The sequence below is a fragment of the Nipponia nippon genome, unplaced genomic scaffold (assembly GCF_047370975.1).
Source record: "Nipponia nippon isolate SJK-2023a ecotype South Korea unplaced genomic scaffold, ASM4737097v1 scaffold_2, whole genome shotgun sequence".
NCBI lineage: Eukaryota > Metazoa > Chordata > Aves > Pelecaniformes > Threskiornithidae > Nipponia > Nipponia nippon.
The window spans coordinates 111,469,966-111,488,013 of NW_028262336.1; the positions used below are offsets into that span (position 1 = coordinate 111,469,966).

The 18,048-nt window shown below is 38.2% G+C and overlaps 1 protein-coding gene across 1 annotated transcript in view; it reads left to right on the top strand.

Annotated features, from left to right (window-relative positions):
- The window catches only part of MICU2 (mitochondrial calcium uptake 2), a 158,371-nt gene that overhangs the window by 117,126 nt on the left and 23,197 nt on the right, over positions 1–18,048 (top strand). The window contains exons 5-7 of the mRNA XM_087756865.1: positions 817–864; positions 4,963–5,045; positions 11,286–11,348. Coding sequence (XP_087612991.1) covers positions 817–864; positions 4,963–5,045; positions 11,286–11,348 — 194 coding nt within the window. The remainder of the gene's footprint in view (positions 1–816; positions 865–4,962; positions 5,046–11,285; positions 11,349–18,048) is intronic.

Sequence of the window (18,048 nt, forward strand, 5' to 3'; positions counted from 1 at the left end):
TAAAAGTAGCACAGTTATTTTGAAAAGTGATTTATAAAAAAGCCCTTTACATTTTTTCTCCAAACATTATTGCAGGGCAGATGGTTCAGATTCTGTTGTTTAACCACCCTTGTTATGCTCTCTCTATCTTTAGCTCGTACGCTCTATTTTGACGCTATCACATCTTTTTGTTTGTTCAGGCTTTTCACTTAAGGCGGTATTTCAAAGGAAAACACTGGAATTTTCCTTCAAAAGGGGGGAAAATACTTTCACCTTGTAGAAAGGACATGTTCCTATTTTAAAAAAAAATAGAAGCCTCCTCTTGGCATGCGGCCCAGCAGTACTATCAGCACAATCTAGCAGCTTGGCAGCTTTGCATGTTGCCATGTTCCCCTTGAGAATTAGAGGGAAGCTGTTCTCCGCCTTCGCAAGCCTGCCAAAGGATGGAGGACTTTGATCCTTCAGGGTAACGTTAGAGTGGTTCTCCTCCCAGGTACTAAATGTGACAAAACGCATGTAATTTATTTGCCTTTTATATAAACAGTGAATGTTTTCAGTGAGAATCCAAAGATTTAGTGTAGGCCTTTTATTAATACCAAATAAACCTTACTTTCTTGATTAGACGTGAACATTGATGAGTCTCTGGATAGGGAATTTTAGTTTCAGAGCACTAAAAACAGAAGTAAAAACTTTATTAAATAATAATGTGGCTTACTTTAATAACCTATTTAGTACGATGTCAAACTACATTTTTTGTATTTATAAGAGTCAATCTTTCAAGTCTTGCTATAAGTATATTTTCTTTTTGCAAGTAATTTTTTAACTCTCTTATTTCAGGGTTGATATCTTATGCAGAGTACCTATTTTTGCTGACAATTCTTACGAGTAAGTATTATATATTTAAAATACATACGTATAAATACTGCTAACAGCTTTCCAGGAACTTTTTCTGATATTTTTTAACTTCTAAATTTCTATATTATAGTAAAATGTAAAGAACTATTGAATATAGAGTGATAAAGCATTAATATAAATGGATATAGCTTTAACTGATTGCAACTTACTTCCATAGTGTCATCATTGTCTCTCTTTAGGAGAGAGAGGAGACATTGGTCACAGGACCACATAATAAGGGGAAGAACAACAGTGGGGGAAGATAAATAATTTGTCTTCTGGATAGTAGTTTTAGTCATTTTGGACAATGAGACATTAACATTATAGCTCACAGAATGGTGTAAAAAGCTGTTGTGTCTGAAAGGTTGTTGCCTATTACTCATGTGTTCAGATATGCAATGGATGATATACCTAAACAGCAGACTTCTGCAGTGTCTTTTTGTTTGAGTTTTTAATCCTTTTTTTTTCCCTTCTGTTCCTTTTGACTTAATTTCCTCCAAGTATTTTGCATGTATTTCTGCCCCCTCCTTTGCCTCCTTCCTTTTTCTCTATCAGACACTTTTTAAAAAAACTTTTTTGTTTGGCACTTGCTGTATCTGCAAACAGCAGGCATTTTTTGATTGTATGTTCATCTTGGATTTTCTGGGTTTCCGCACCCACACCTACTCTGTGCCGTGCTTGCCACCTCTCTGTGCTGTTCTGATGAAACGTCGGTGATGCTGGAAAATACCAATTTGAGATAAGATGCATGCAATTAGCATTACTCAGTGAGACCCATAGACTAGTAGTGAAGTAGTCCACATGCATGTCCATGTAACAGTCCACACACAGTCGTGTTTGACTGACTTACACAGGTCTAACATATTAAGCAAGGGACAAAACCAGGCGTACGAGATCTCATGGTATCAGTGGGTGGGGAAGGTGAGAAGGAAGCAGTCATTCTTATCCCGATGGACTGTAGATGCTTGAGCCTCACCACTTCCATGTCTGCGAGGTCCATGGCAAGGGCTTAAACAAATTGACAATTTTCCCTGCTCTAGAAATCCACTCTGTCACGGTGTAGTAAGAACAAGTAGAGTTGGTCTCGAGAGTCTAGTCTTCACAGACAATGACTGTCGGTACACACCTCTCACACAGTTTAGGTAGGCCTTTTGCAGCTTATGACATTTCTCAGCAGAACTGCATCAGTTCCTCCTAGAAATTTCAACTAGTACACAATATTACTTAACATATATAAATCAATATAACCTATTTACCATACAAATGTACTGTTTCACCGGTAGTGACTGTCCAGTGCTACACACAACTTTAACATGAGTTATACCGTGTGTTCCAAGTGCTTTTTAAAGTCAGAAATAATTTAAGAGTCTAGCCCAGTTAGAAAGCCGATCTAAAAATATTTGTTGCAACTCAAAGAAGAGGGATTTTTTTTTTAAAAAAGCACAAGCACATTATAGCTTCAGAAGGATACCTTAATTAAAGTTGCAGAAATAGGTGCCAAAGATTCTGTTTCTTCAAAAATCTGTGGCAGCTGAAAGTAAATTCATGCTGATTTATTGGCTGAAACAATTAGAAAATTGAAGCAGTATCAGAGCAAGTTGTTCCACTTTTTCAGACAATCAAGTAACATTATTTTTTACAGAATTGGTATAGGAATGTATTGAACTGCAAAAACAAAGGCACCTTTTGATGCAGGATAAAAATGCAGTGCTAATGTCGCTGCTTTGGTTACACAGAGGGTTATCATACCGATCAGTTTGAAAGCAAATGTCAACAAGTGTTAGTGCCTCTGTTTTTGCCTAACAAGTATCCCATGTTATTCAGCCCCCAGTTACACAACCTGTCTGTCTCGCTAGTGAGAATTAATGTGAAATTTCTTAAAGCAGCCATTAATATTTAAATGACTTCTTCTAAGTCACCAGCAGAGCAATAGGGAACAGGTCAAGAGTCACCAGGTTTCCAGAGTCCTAGTTCCAGGACACTGCTGACCAGACCATGCTGCCTGTCATACAAAAGTACGTCTGTAACAACATTGAACTTGAAAATGTAGTTTTGCAGCAGACAAAGGCTTTATTTTGCCCCCTGTGATCCCCTTTTCTCTTTTCTGTGTGCCTTGTATCATTGTTATCTTTTTTCTTCCAGTGCTGTACTGAATTTCATTTCTAGCAATTGGTTAATGGAGCTTCTGGTGAAGGAGCTCAGGAACTGAAATATCACCTTGACTCAAAGCTTCGTTTCAATTAGCCAGTCACACAAGTTGACAGCTTGGTCAACGTAGGAATGGTTGCAGGGGAAGCACCTAAGTCTAACCTGCACTCACAGCTAGGATGAAGCTCTTCTGTTCAGATTTTGGAATTTTGCCTGATTCTAATTAAATACAAATATATCTGAGGTAGTCTTTGAACTATGCTTATTTTACGAACACGTGCCTTTGGGGTTACATCATATCAGATAAGTATGTCATCTCTGAACAGTATAAGCAGCTTTAGATCCTATATTTTCAGTAACGGCTCTCTTATCTGAAAATTGCAAGACAGATGGTATGAATTACTATTAAATACATCAATTACTTTTGTTCTCTAAATATGTTATAGGATGGGCTCTTCTTGCTTTGGTACTAGTAGCACAAATTTAGCGTGTGGCATTTCCATGGAAAGGAAGCCAGTTTTGATTATTACAGCCCAGTTGCTGGGGAAAGGCTCTGCTGTGCAGATTGCAACGGTATTTATAAAATATCCCTGCATCACAAAGTTGCTCCACAGAGAACATTAGTTGGCTGCTGAAGACGTAGTTACTTCTAAAATGTAAAAATAGTACTTTCTTTAACCATCTTGTTATCACTTAAAAGGAATGGGATATTTCTTTAACTTGTTCCCTTTGCAGGAAGATTTTCTTAAAAAAAAAAAGCAAGACTTAAAACTTTCCAGGATGGAGCTGGAAGAATGTATTTCCAAAAGAAAAACTCTGAAGACATTAGAGTTTTTCAGAGGTACTGCTTCACTGCCCTCATGAGTCCAGCATTGTTCTTGGAAACAAGAATATATTCTAGAGACGATAAGTCCGTGGCTTTCATATTAACGCCTGACTTGACTGGGTTGTGGAATTAATTCACCTGCTCCAGAAATTACTGGGATAAGTGCTTGCTACTGCAGTGAACTGTAACTACACTTCAGCAGCATGCTGCTCCTGTGTGGGCTTGCTAATGAGCAAGGCCACCTCCTGTAAGCAAAGTAAGATCAGGAGATTATGGGAAGGAGCTCAAAACACACTGTGTTTTTATAGCGCCTGCAAGACTCAGAACTCATTACATTTTTTGTGTTGAAAAGAAACATCTACTCGGTGAAGGAAATGCAGGGTAAAATTGTATAAAATTTCTGAAAAAATCAGCTTGATGGGAGTCATACAAGACATGCTTTTGTCCAAAGAGGCCAGAAAGAGTGGTTTATTACTTCTCAGTAACATTTGAGTACATTGTTTAGGGAGGGAGGAGAAGGGAAGAAAAAAAAGGCCTGGGGCTAAGAGCAGGAGCGGGAGCCGAGAGAGCTGGCTGCGATTACAGGATCAGTCTGTTTGCTAGGGAAGACTGCAAATACTGGCATACAGTAATGCATGCAAGTACCTGAGGAGTACACTAGCTCTTTCACGCAGTTTGGGAGTAATTATGGGTTTCTCAAGGCACTTTCCAGTCTTCTCACCTGAAAATGAGCTCTAATAAACAAGGCAGAGCTAGACTTCAGAAGCGACATGGCATTATGGAGACATGTATAGAGAACATCTAAGACCAGGGCAGTAAGACATACAACGTTTCACAGTCGTTGGGATCAGATGGACATTCGTGGCTGTGCTTAGGCACTGCTGCCATTTCTTGCTTTGCTATTGCATCAATTATCCCTTGAAACAGTAGTAAAAAGGTGTTCAAAAAGTTTGCTTATACTGGAGGAGGTACATATGGTTTACTGGAAATATCATGTACATGCATAACAATGGAGAACTGAACCATAGGCAATATTCCTTTTGCATTAAATATTTAAGTACGTGTGTGTGCGTGCATGTGTGTTTACAATAAAGTTCTTTTACAATTTGTTGCAGAACCCCAGACTGGATTTCAGATTGCCTTTAAAATGTTGGATACAGATGGCAATGAACAAGTTGAAAAGAAAGAATTCTTTAAGGTATGTGTATTTATATGCATATTAATTTTAAAGCATTTAAATAGTTCCATGGGTTATATTTGCTAAATGAAGATTCATTAAAATCTTCCAAGACTATTTTTCAGTCCAACCTGTGATCACATACTTACTAAAATACTTTATATGAAAGGAGCACATACCAAAGCATTGCTATAGAAGTGCTTCTTATATTTAAATCCACTTTTATAAATGTCATCTTTGACTTGTATCTCAAAATCTGTTACTGGAAAGGTAGGAGTTGATGTACATCCCTTAATCCCATGAGCTAATTTAAATAATCATCTGGAAAAGTCTTTTATTTTCTAAATATTTTGAATAATTTTTTAAATTCACCATCCTCTCTTGGTTTTTATTAATTGTGTTTGCTGTTGCACAAGCCTTTTGCCAATTCACACTTTGGAGAGTAACAGCAGTTTTTCCTGTATTTTGTATAAAATCTGGGGCAGAAAGGCAGATGCTTAAAAAATGAAGAAAATCTTGCTCTGATGTTTTAAAGAATTGGCTTAATTATATACCTTATTCAACTTTTAAGATTTAACAGGGGACCGATAACTAAATACTTCTTGTCAAAAGTTGAATGTAAAATTAACAAACATAGTTTTTAATAGACTCTCTCAGCTTAATTCAGATCCTTCATTCATATTGGAGATGACTACAGAGACAATTTTATAAGAAGCTGGAATGGCTACTACAATGCAAATTGTTTTCTGTCGCTAGGATAAAGTTAAAGACGATGGTTAATGCAACTACTCTAGAGAACCATAGAATCTAAAACTTATAAAGATGCATCTGTTGATAGATAAAATACCAAAAATTTATTTACGTGTACTTTCATAGCCTTAAACTCTGAATTAATGATACAATAGCTGTTAGCATGTGTTTTGCAGATATCTGTGTTTTCAGTGAATTGTCTCTTAGCAAGATTACAATTGATGAGTCGTACTTAAAATATATTTTAAAATATTTTTAAAATACTTTTTGACTTAGTAGTGCTATTTGAAAATAATACTTGACATTAGACCATTTCCCAAGACAATGTTCCCAGAAGCCCCTAACTGAGCCTCCAGATACCCTGCACTCGTTTGTTGCTACACAAAATCTTTTAAGCTTGAAGAATTTTCTCTGTTAAAATGTCAATTATTCTGCTGATTCAAAAGAAATCAAATTCTAACTAAAGCCTTTATTTTTAACCTACTAAACCTGGTACAATCCTAGTGAATTGTTATCAGAGTACCAGTGCCCTGATTGCCGAAATATGTCTGTTATGGCTGTATTGTTCATCTACAAAACAGTATGTTACAGGGGAAAGTAAGTCCATGAACACAAGTGAACGTGTTCAGCCTGTAGTGCCTCTGCACCAAAATGCCACATTAGCAGTACTTGCTTTAAATAGGTACTATGTCAGTTAAGCAAATAAGGAGATTCTTGCAGAAATACAGCACAACTGTCTTTGGGAGATGTACAGTATGTCTTATATTTAATATCCATTACCCATTTCAGGTAATTCTAATTGAATAAGCCAGCATGAACAACAGAAAGTCATCAAAAGTAGAGGTGAAAACATTATACAAATCATGAAAAATAATTTGATTCCTGTAGAGGCAATCAAGTTAAACAAAAATTATTCTAGTTGATTGTTACTTTGCATCTCCTGTATGGGCTGTATTGATAAATTAATGTAGAGTGGTAAAATAAACCCATATAAATTACAATGTCAACTCACAAGAATCATTAAATTCAGAGTCCCACAGGATGGAAGCTAGTCAAAAAAGATGAGTTTTCTCACATGACTGTTTACTTAACATTTATAAGTGGTAACTATTTTAAAGCAAAACTTGATTTTTATACGTTAGGTTTAAAAATAAAACTTTTGGAATGTAAGAATGTGGAAAACCGTGTGCGCATTAATCTCTCTATACTCTAGTTCTGTATGCATCATAGAAAGCTCCTGTATATCTAATAAATCAGTAAATTGTGTGGCTAATCTGTCACTTGTCTTGTCCCAGTTGTCATCTCAGGAAAACACATCTGAACTATTCTATCAGTTATTTCCACACTAAATTTGACAATAAAATCAGGAAACATATGTAAGGAAAGGGCAGTGGAAGAGAGTAGCAAAGAAGCAGTAATTAGGAGACAGTTACTGTAAGCAGGATGTGATAGAAAGAGAAATTTCAGTGCTACTTCATTCTCTTGCTTTGTCACCTCTTCTTCTTCCTACTTCTGTCATCTACTGATTAGACATCTGTGTATGTCTACATTATCTGTTGCTCTAGACTGTAAATTCTTTGAGGTAAGAACTTTGCCTTTTTGTTTGCCAAATGTCCATCATTCTGTGAATTCTGTATATCTCAACTCTCACGTGTTACTGGATAAACAGGCGCAAGATATGTCACGTGAATCATTCAGGAAAGGGAGAAGGGTGACAAGCAGACTGCAACCCAAGTCCTTAGTGCCCTGCAGCACATGATGGAGATAGGCTGTTCAGACCTGTATGGATCAGATGCTGAAGGAGTGTGAGATGCAGGATTTCCCAGTAGCTTCAGTGCTCTTCCCTAACATAAATGAATGTTCAGGAAAGGAGATCTTGAATGCAATTCAGTGTTTTGAAGGAGAGAGTTTATCTTGCCCTCCATAGCCTTTCCATTTCTGTGCGCATTTTCCTCCTTTCCAGTAGGAGTTAAAAGTCTGTCCCTTCCCAGGGACAGACTCTTGTTTTCTCTTCTCCCTACTTTTTTGTATTCAAGCCAGTGTATTTTTAATTTCTGCTTCATCCATGTTTCAGTGGTAAACTTTTACAATACAAGAGACATTTCAGTATTAGGGCCCAGAATCACAGCAATCTGTATTTTGAGGTGAGCATCCACAAGGATTTGTTGCTTTGCCCTGCAAGTCCAGGGTGAAGAAGACATGGTAGAAATGGCATGTTCACAAATGTCAGTTGCCATCCTTTAATCAGTCCCTGCCAGAGTGCAAAGAATTGTTTCTCAGAGCCATATTAGGCTGGGGGAGGAGTGGCTGGAGAGCTGCCTGGCAGAAAGGGACCTGGGGGTGTTGGTTGACAGCTGGCTGAACACGAGCCAGCAGTGTGCTCAGGTGGCCAAGAAGGCCAATGGCATCCTGGCCTGTATCAGGAATAGTGTGGCCAGCAGGACCAGGGAGGTGATAGTGCCCCTGTACTCAGCACTGCTGAGGCCGCACCTCGAATGCTGTGTTCAGTTTTGGGCCCCTCACTACAAGAAGGACATCGAGGTGCTGGAGCGTGTCCAGAGGAGGGCAACGAAGCTGGTGAAGGGTCTGGAGCACAAGTCTTATGGGGAGCGGCTGAGGGAGCTGGGGTTGTTTAGTCTGGAGAAGAAGAGGCTGAGGGGAGACCTTCTTGCTCTCTACAACTACCTGAAAGGAGGTTGTAGCGAGGTGGGGGTCAGTCTCTTCTCCCTAGTAACAAGCGACAGGATGAGAGGAAACGGCCTCAAGCTGCGCCAGGGGAGGTATAGGTTGGATATTAGAAAAAACTTCTTCACCGTAAGGGTAGTCAAGCACTGGAACAGGCTGCCCAGGGAAGTGGTTGAGTCTCCATCCCTGGAGGTGTTTGAAAGATGGGTAGATGTGGTGCTTGAGGACATGGTTTAGTGGTGGACTTGGCAGTGCTAGGTTAACGGTTGGACTCGATGATCTTAAGGGTTTTTTCCAACCATAACGATTCTGTGATTCTGTGATTATCTGCATCTTTGTGAGGACAATAAGATACTTCTATGAACTCTGCACTTCCAAGACATTCACATGAGACTTGGTGAGGGGGATTTCCAGATGTGCACATAATAACCCATGCACATTAATCTGAGACCTCCTGTTGAGAATAAGGCTACCAAAGATCCTAAAATCCCCAGCAAGTGAGGAATTTCCCTGACTCTGTCCTGATGAAAGATTTCTAAGTAAAATTAATGACAGTTCAAAACTCTTGGGAATAGAGGTAGAGTAACTCTGATGGCACATGTAAGAGCTATGTGATTTAGACTTTCTAAATAGACTGTCTTTATACACTTGTCCTGGACAACAGGTACCACGAAAAACTTCTGGAGGTTCATCTGGGGCTGAATGAACCAGCACCCGACACTGTCAGCAGTAGTGGTGCTTTGGTACAGAACACCTCTGCAGTCCTAGAACATCCACAAGCAGCAGCTTCTTTTAAACAACTGGAAGATGCAAAATCACCTTTTTTTTTTTTTTTTTTTTTGACTGATATAGCCTTTCTGCCAGCTCTTGTCTTCTTCAGAAAAAATTACCTCTTAGTATGTCTTTAGTAAAGGGGCGTCAGTTGTGCATAATAGGTCTCATTATCTTTGAATTAGACATTAGTATCTTCCCGTGATGAACAGATATAAATATTAAATACAGATAAATGTTATATGGAGCAGCTGAGTATTAGAGTCCATTTCTTGAGGGAAGAATTCTTCTTCCTCTGTGAGTAGTTGCTGCACTATGCTGGAAAAAATGTGCAAACCTACTGGAAATAGTTTCAAGCACTATAAGGATTTACATACAGTGTAAGAAAGCAATAAACTAAATCTTCCAGAACACTTGTGAAAAAAAATTATACTGTGTGTCTATGTTCTTTAGTAGTCTCTGTAGATTTTTTAAGAGTCATTTAAAAATAAAATCCAAAAGAAAAAATCATATTTTCTCTTGTTTGGAAAGTATTTGCAGTTGTGTTTCTTGTGTGTGAGCAAAAGATGGATTTTTCAGGTAAGAAAAAATGTAATTTTTCAGTGAGAATATGGATGAGTAGTTGTGTTTTTATCCAGAGCTCTGTATTGCTATTTTGCCATGAAGAAATTCGTAGTGCTTTTACTGTACTAGTCAATTGTTCTGTAAGTGACCAAAAGTTAAAAGAATTTGGAGGAACTTGGAAGAACTGGTACTGTTTAATTGTCTTGTTACAGTATTTATTTTGATAAATACTATCAAGGCATGCCATTTAAAAATAATAATAGAAAGTAACCATCCTGAGGAACTCAAAAACTGAAGCTATTAAAAAAACAGAACAGGTGAATTAGTACAAATTTTTTTCCTACTCACAAGTAGGAAACAAGTTCTCTGAACAACATACCAAAAAAAAAGGAAAAAAAAAAAGCCCTAAGAAGAGATTTGAAAACCCCACAAAATAATGGCTATGCAAATTTGGTCATGGATTTTTTTTCCCAGTTTTAATGGGCAGGGTAAGAAATCACCCTGAAATGTTTGAGAAGCAAACCAGCAGCTTCAAAAACCCTGAGTTTTAAAAGCATCTTTCCTAAAGTCTCCAAATCCAGAGTGCTGGGTGTAAGTCCATATCTGTAGCTGAAATGTAATAACCCCTTGTTCTTTCATTTTTGCTGTCCTTTTGAGGATTTATGCAAATGTCTGTGAAAGGTAGGTATACCTTGTGCTATGTTAAATCACTCATTCTTGTGGCAGTGTTGACCTTGCGAGCTAAAATACAGTCAAAGAAACCTTGCAGCTGAGATATACTTGAGGTGCTGCAAATGAATGCACTTTCTATATTACCTTAAAGCTCTACTTGGGACAGTGGAAGTTATGTTTCTAAATGTGAGTCATTTCAGTACTTCTCAGCTAACACATTCAAGATTCATTTATTTGTGGAGTGGAGGGGAAACTCAGACTACATTCTGCTTAATTGCAGTTCTGAAAATGTTTTGCAAAAAAAGTTTGCTTATTTAATTAAATTATTCTTTGTTGTTAGTTGTATAGTATCTCATTTGAACAGGTATGTTTTTCATGTCTAGAAGATCATGTCTGTAGCAGAACTATGTAAAGGTGTCTAGGACGACAGCATGAAAATCACAGGATAATTTTTATTTCCCGAATGACCCTTGATGTTATACCCCTGAGTTTCAAAATCTTGTGGAGTGAATGCTAAGCTTCTAGTGCGAGAAAATCTCTAAAAATAGAGTAAGCACTGGGTTGCAAGAGATAGATTTGTATGCTCTGCTTGGCTGTATTAACCACAGTAGATAAGACATTCCTGGGAAAAAGTATGTCTGAATAGCAAAATATCCTTAAGTATGCAAATATTTTGTCGTGACTAGAGAACCTTGCAGAAATGTAATGACTTTGTAATTAAGAAAAGGTGAAATTAATGCAAGTTTCTGAAAAAGGAGACTCTTGTAAGACCAAATTTGTAATTTTCCTGTGTTTTTTTTCATGTTTTAACAAATACAGCTACAGAGAATCATTGGGAAGGAAGATGATTTGAAAACACCTGGAGATGAACGAGTATTTCGGGTATGAAATAGAGATACATTTTTCTTTACAAAAGCGTTATCATATTTCCCATTAACTTTGTTATTTTTTCAGACTTCTTAGATAAGTATATAAGCATCAGTATTAGTGTGTTAAATAAATGAAAGTGCATGATTTGTCAGCTACTTTCTAACTGGGAAAGAAAAATGTTTGTAGTTTCTGAATCTCCTGATGAAATGTATGCAATTAATGTATTTTACTACTCTGTGGTCACTCCATTATTTAGTTTCTGTAAGCCACTGTTTCAAAGTAACTCTCTTCTATTTATGAAGAACTCAGAAAAAAATTCTGTATCGCCATATGAGAAAGGATGGCTTTCCAAATAGAAACTGATACCTTAAACTTACCTAAGTGCTGCTGTTGCAGTAATATCAGCTTATTCTGAGTTGGTTTGAAATGTAATTGCTGTCGTTGAGGTGACAAAGGCAAGGATTACTTACTTAGGTTCACTTCCAAAAAGAAATGGCTTAGATGCAGACCAGAAGAAGAAACAATCTTAGAGTATGATCTTCCAACTGGATTAGAAGTTTCACTGAACCATTAGCAAATGGCAAATACAGCTCATCAATGAAAGGAGCAGATAAATTCCTGCTGTCTTCTGACTGTTTTCCCCTGAATCCTGCCAGTGTAACCTATATTATTCCCCAACTGGAGTCTTTCCTAGCTGCCATCTCTTCTTCAGTCCCTAGTTAGCACAGAGACAAGATATTCTGTAGCCTGGATGAGCTTGAATGAGACTGAAAACAGAGAGGGGGAAGTCCTGAGCATACTGAAAACACCTCAGAAGAAGCTGATGAACGAGGACAAAGGAGGGGGAGAGTATAGATGGATTATCTCCAGCTATTACTATAAGGTGCTGCTTGCACCAGCAGCACTACTTTTGTTGCCTGCTGAAATTGGATAGTGTAGCTGAAGGATATTCTTCTCACCACAAACTTGCTTTCAGTTGTAAACTGAAAATGGGTAATTAGGCATGGGGCAGCAACTGCTCGTGTTGGAAGCATTCAATAAGAAATTTGTACAGGGCTGTCCTTTATAAACCTATCATGCATCAGCAGTTTCTACAAAGAGTTGGTCCAGCTCGTGTTCTTTACTTTTTCACCTGTTTGGGGAAAAAATGGAAGTGGCAGTATTGCTAACACCTTTCATATTTACTAGGCATAAACAAAAACTGTCTTCTGATGCATAAAGGTTTTGCTCCCTCAATATGCATCCAGAGTTCAGTTAAAAATTGTTTGACTGACTAACAACCATCTCCTTTCTGGAATCTTTTCATCAGTCACCAGATTAAAATAGCTAGGATTAATAGGGTTGTCTGCTCCTCAAAACCAATTTCAGTTGAGACTTAACTGCCATGACAGTGAAATAAAAAGGATCTTTATTCTGCATGAATACACAGCTATAGTATAAAATTTCCAGAGGAACTTTGATACAGTTGAACAGATTTAGTTATAAACACGTGAGCTTATTGGGAGCTAATTAAATACCTGAGTCTGAATGTCTCTATTTTGTTTTTCATCTTGCTTCAAATTTTGTCTTCAGAATTCTCCATTGAGAAAAATCTGAAGTTACTTTAACCAGAAAATAATAATTTAATATGGTTTCTTAGCGGATTATAAATGGAATTATAGTTTGTTCAAAAGAAGAATTAAATAGCTTTGGGGAGTACAGCTATCTTTAAATTCTTCTGGTCTCTAAATTTCTGCTCGGGAAAGTCCAAATTATCACTTTTCTTCTATTTTTTATTTTCTTTACTGTCTCTGCCTCACAAAAGAAGTTGATTATAAGCAGTGAATCTGACTATACAATGTAGTCAGTGCGTATGTTTTTACCCCTTATTTTTAATAATTGTGGCAGTCATAGTATTACTTTCGAGCAAAGCCGATAAAGCATAAAAATACAGATTTTAAATTGACTATGTGCTTTGAAAGCTGAGATACTGCAACAGAAGTTTGGTGTTTGGGACAGTTCTTTATTTCCACACCAATTTCACAATTTGCGTATGAGTTTGCTGTTTTTTCAAAGTAATCCCAGTCTCTGATACCAGATGGAAAATAACTGACTTATGAAAACAAGTTATAAATGGTAGTGTGCAACTTCATTTAACTACCAGGTATATCCAGGTATGTTCCTTGTCCAGTGTGTAGACAGAGGTCCCAGTCATTCATTTACTGTATGGAGATACCACTTAATACTCATTGAGATACTGTATTAGGAAAAGAAAAAGCAGTTCATTTGTCGGGCTCCCAGGGTGCTTCTATCTCTGCCTCTTTTACTGAGACTTTGACTTACACATCTCAAATTCAAAATTTCACCACTTAGTAATGGCCCTTGAATGGGATTGCAGTGGACTTTGTTATCCAGATAAATGTATTTCAATTGAGGGATTTTCTTTTTCCAATATTATAATTGATGCTGGAAGAAAAGCAAAAAAATTTGCCCAGCCTTAACCGACCCAGTCTTCTGGGAAGTTCCTTGCTGAGTTTTGCAGAGCAGGCAATCTGATTTACTCATAGCACAGGCATGCATGCCCACAGTGAAGAAGAGATGCAGGCAGACTTATAAGACTGGCAACCTGGTTATTTCTAACTAGACTGGAGAAAATGGTGCAGAAGTCAACAGAGGCGGTGACTGTCTCACCTCACCCATCTTCCCATAGGGCAAAGGAAGTGCTGCACCTGGCTGCCTAGCACAGCTGTTCTGCTGCAGGTGAGACATCCAGCTGAGTATTTAACCACGCTTCACGGACGAGGAGAGGCAGACTCCTTGCCTCGAAGCGGTGTAGAGTGTTATAGAAAAGTGCATGAGCTAGAAGAGTTGGGTGTATTTTGAAAAAGGCGTTGCCCAGTGAACAGCACTAGTTGCTTCTGTATTAATGCCCTGAGTTCCTTAAAAGGATACTCTAATAGTGATATGTGCATTAGCATTCTTGTAGTGAAAATAATGATAATGGTCACAGGTATCTACTGTACAGCCCAGACGTCTAGATCAGGGACTTTGCTCTTGCACCCTTCAATTTAGATTAATGAGTTATTAAGTAGTTTCAATACCTCTAATTTAATATGCTTTGTGTAATGGCTAAACTTAGAAGTTAATTTTAGCTATTGTTAGGAAAGGAATGGCAATACAGAATGTTCTATATTTGTTCTTAAAATGGAATTCATGTTGGGAAAGAATATATGCGTTGTCTCATTTCTAGATGATTAAACATATGCTTCTGGATTCCATAATGAACACATTTTCATACAAAGTATCTCATTTACATGTTTTTTTTAAAACATTTAACTAGTACTTGGGGTCATAGCTGTTAATCTCTTTTAAACAGAAAACTTTTGAACTAAAATTCCATCTGACTATAAGCAGTATACTTTTAGACCCACACATGGATATTTTCCTATTGATTGTGTATCAGTTGTTTTAACCTGTCTACTTTTCTTTCTTCATTATTCATTCACACATTTATCACCACTTAGCTGGTCAGCACAAGGTTTTACACTTGGACCTTCAGACATCGTAGCATTGTGATGCATCTCCTTAACCACAGAGACTGTGCAGGCCATCATAACCTGCCCATCTGCTCCCTAGAATTTCTAATTAATTTAAAGTTTTCTACCCATAGCTTCAAAGTCTGTAAAACCCTGGGCCCAGAATAACTAAAGACTGCCTAAGCTAAAGGGAGGAGGATGGTGCTTGACAGCTATGCTCTTCTAGTGCAGTAATACTGTGTAACAGAGGTGCAGCATATCTGTGCAGCACATTGAATTTTGCCAGAATCTGGTCCAAGACTAAAATTAATATCCCTCCCCAAAAGAGCGTGTCATTAATCTTGTCGCCTCTCAGTTCATATGGAATGCACATTAATGTGTATGTTTTGTATCAGCAGATTAACATTGAATTCTATTGAAAAGCTTTTAGATACTTTAAACCAAGGAGTACTGCAGCATTCCTGCATGCTTTGAAGGAAGCTCTCCAGGCAGGTAAACCCCATAAAGAACCAAGCCGTGTGGCATCAAAATATTAAGCTATTAAAAAACTGATGGGTCATTGTTTGCCTCACAGACAAAGAAATTATTTTATTTTTCCACATGATCTGATGACATTATAACCTCAAGAGAGACAGAGAAACATGCTTTCTGACATCTTTCTAGGTGCCTGTTTTGCTAGTACATTGAATTTGGCTTGGATAGCAAAAGTCTCTCCCCCAAGGAATTCATCTGGAAGCCTGTTGTGGTCACAGTAGCGTTGCTTTCCATTGCGCAGATGTGTGAGACAAGGCTACCGCTTTAGTCTCTGCTGCTTAACCTAGTCTGAAGCACTTTAAATTATGTAGCTAGAGAAGCCAGATAGCAGTGTGGGCTCCTGACAGGCCAGGGAAAAAAACACTATTTGGCTTTGCACTAACAGCTCTAGTCATTGGTTCAAAACAGTAAGAATCTGGTCATAATCTCTGAAGGCTATCTAGTGCATTTGCTTCTAAAATTAATCAGAATAAACTGGAAATGGTGCACGTAAGCATGCTCACTTGGCATCTTGTGATAACTGAAACTTGGGAGGGCAGCCGGAATGTGGACTGCCTGGGGACGCGTTTGGACAGCAGGGTAGGGGAATGGGGCACAGTCCATCAGGAGTCAGTTTTAGCACTGAGAGCAAGGAGGTTTGCACATGTTGAGAATGGGTATGCTCTGCCTTTGAGGCCACATCCACATTAATCAAAAGAGCGTGCTTCACTGAACATCATACCTCCTGAGGGGGGTCCTCGTTAGGAATTCTCTACTTTTTACGGAAATTAATATTTTTAAAGTATGGCGTGAGAGGAAGGTAGGGCCTGTATTCTTGTGCGGGGCTGTCCCCAAATGTGTATAGAAGCTGCTTTTCCCAGCTGCCAGCAGTGCACCAGTCAGGCAGCCTCAGGCTTCACAGTGCAACGGTGCCATTCCCTGACTGCTTGACGCAGCAGGATTTGGTCCCTCTCAACCTGCTGGCAACAATTTCCTATTTTTTCATATTTTTCCTATTTTTTTCATAAAGTATCTCCTACAATGTCTGCTCCCAGATTAGCTTTAGCCCACTTGGCTGGAAACCATTTTTATTCTGTACCTCCTTGTGAACTGACACAGAACCGCGGGTGATGCACTGAAAGCTGAGGACATCCATGAAGTTACATCTTCTTCCTTGCTAGAGTCACTAACGGTACAGCGTAGCAATTCTATGGCATTAGTTTTCATTAAAAAACAACTAATCCCCAGGTAGTGGGAATGCTGGATGTTGTTGAATGCTGGATATAAGCTGTTTATTGCTTAGAAAATGCTCCATCGGATTTCTTCTCAGATATTGTCTGTTATACCCTCTATAGAAAAAAAAATGTGCACAGTTTACCCTGTCTCTATCAGACCCAATGTATTCTTGAATCCTATCTCGTAAAAAAGTGCCTTGCAAAACATTAAAAACTTCAGTATGGACTTACATGATTAAAGCCGATTCATCATAAAATGATATATTGTTCATTCTGGTGTCCACTTGAGGCTGTCTGGGCTTTGCCAAAAAAGACTGCTTTTGGAGATCCGGATCTCCTGGTCTCACTAGGTTGCCTGTTCACAGTTCTTTTGACTAGCTGTACCTGGAAGAATTCATTTCATAATGGATACATCTTTTAAACCTTCTTCCCAGAACTGAGTTGTAGGATATATCCCAACTTCTTGGAGACTCAAAATGACAGAAAGGTTGATGCTTTTAAGCAGTGTTTGAGGTTGGCCGCTTAGATTGAAGTCTACATTGCCTCCAGGGATAGGAGCCTGGCATGACGAATTGACTGACCTAGCAGCTGAAAAACAAAGAGCATTTCGGAGAAGTAGACTCAGAAAAATTTTCAAAGATTTAGTCTTACCTTTGGAAAGATTTGGGACATCACTAGCAGTCAGAAAGTAAGATATTGTTCTCCTTGACCCTTTTCTCTTTTCTACCCCTGTTCTTCATCTATTCACTCTCCTTCTACCTTAACCAAAAAAAATGTCAGTCCAAAATATGTATTGTATTTACAATTTCTATCGAAACAAGACATTGCACAGCAAATACCATCTCCCAGGAAGCAAGTAAAAGAACAAGGAACGTATTACAGATTTTAATCATGATGAATGCTTTCCAGTCATGCCTCAGGCAAATTCTGCAATGAAAGGTGGTAAGAATCTAGAGACAGTAAGTCTATTAACATTGCAGATGAGTTTTGAAAATCAGTTAGGTACATTATTCTGAAAATCCTGTCTCACTGTGTGATAAGTTTCTTCTCAGTGGCACTTGTTGCTACTTGCTGCAGTATCAGGTCCTAAATGTCAGAAGCTCAGTGGGGAGCTACAGGATTAGGTAGGTCTGTGCCCATGACTCAGTGTTTGCAGCATCAGGCTTCTGTGTTCACAGTCTGTGTAATGTAATAAGGAAATAAATGTTGTGTTATCTGATCTTGCTTAAAAAGGAATAGTTGCATAATTCAGCAGTTCATGGTGCTTTTGAAAACTGTACAAGGTGTTAACATTACTCTAGGAACATAAGCTTATGTTTGTAATACGTACACAGGTTTGTTAGTTCATATAGAATTGTGTGGCATCAGAGCTTGGTCTTTGGGATTCTTTGTGTGAACCATAAGTCCCAGGAACATGTCTGAGCTCCCCAGTTGAGATACGTGTCCCTG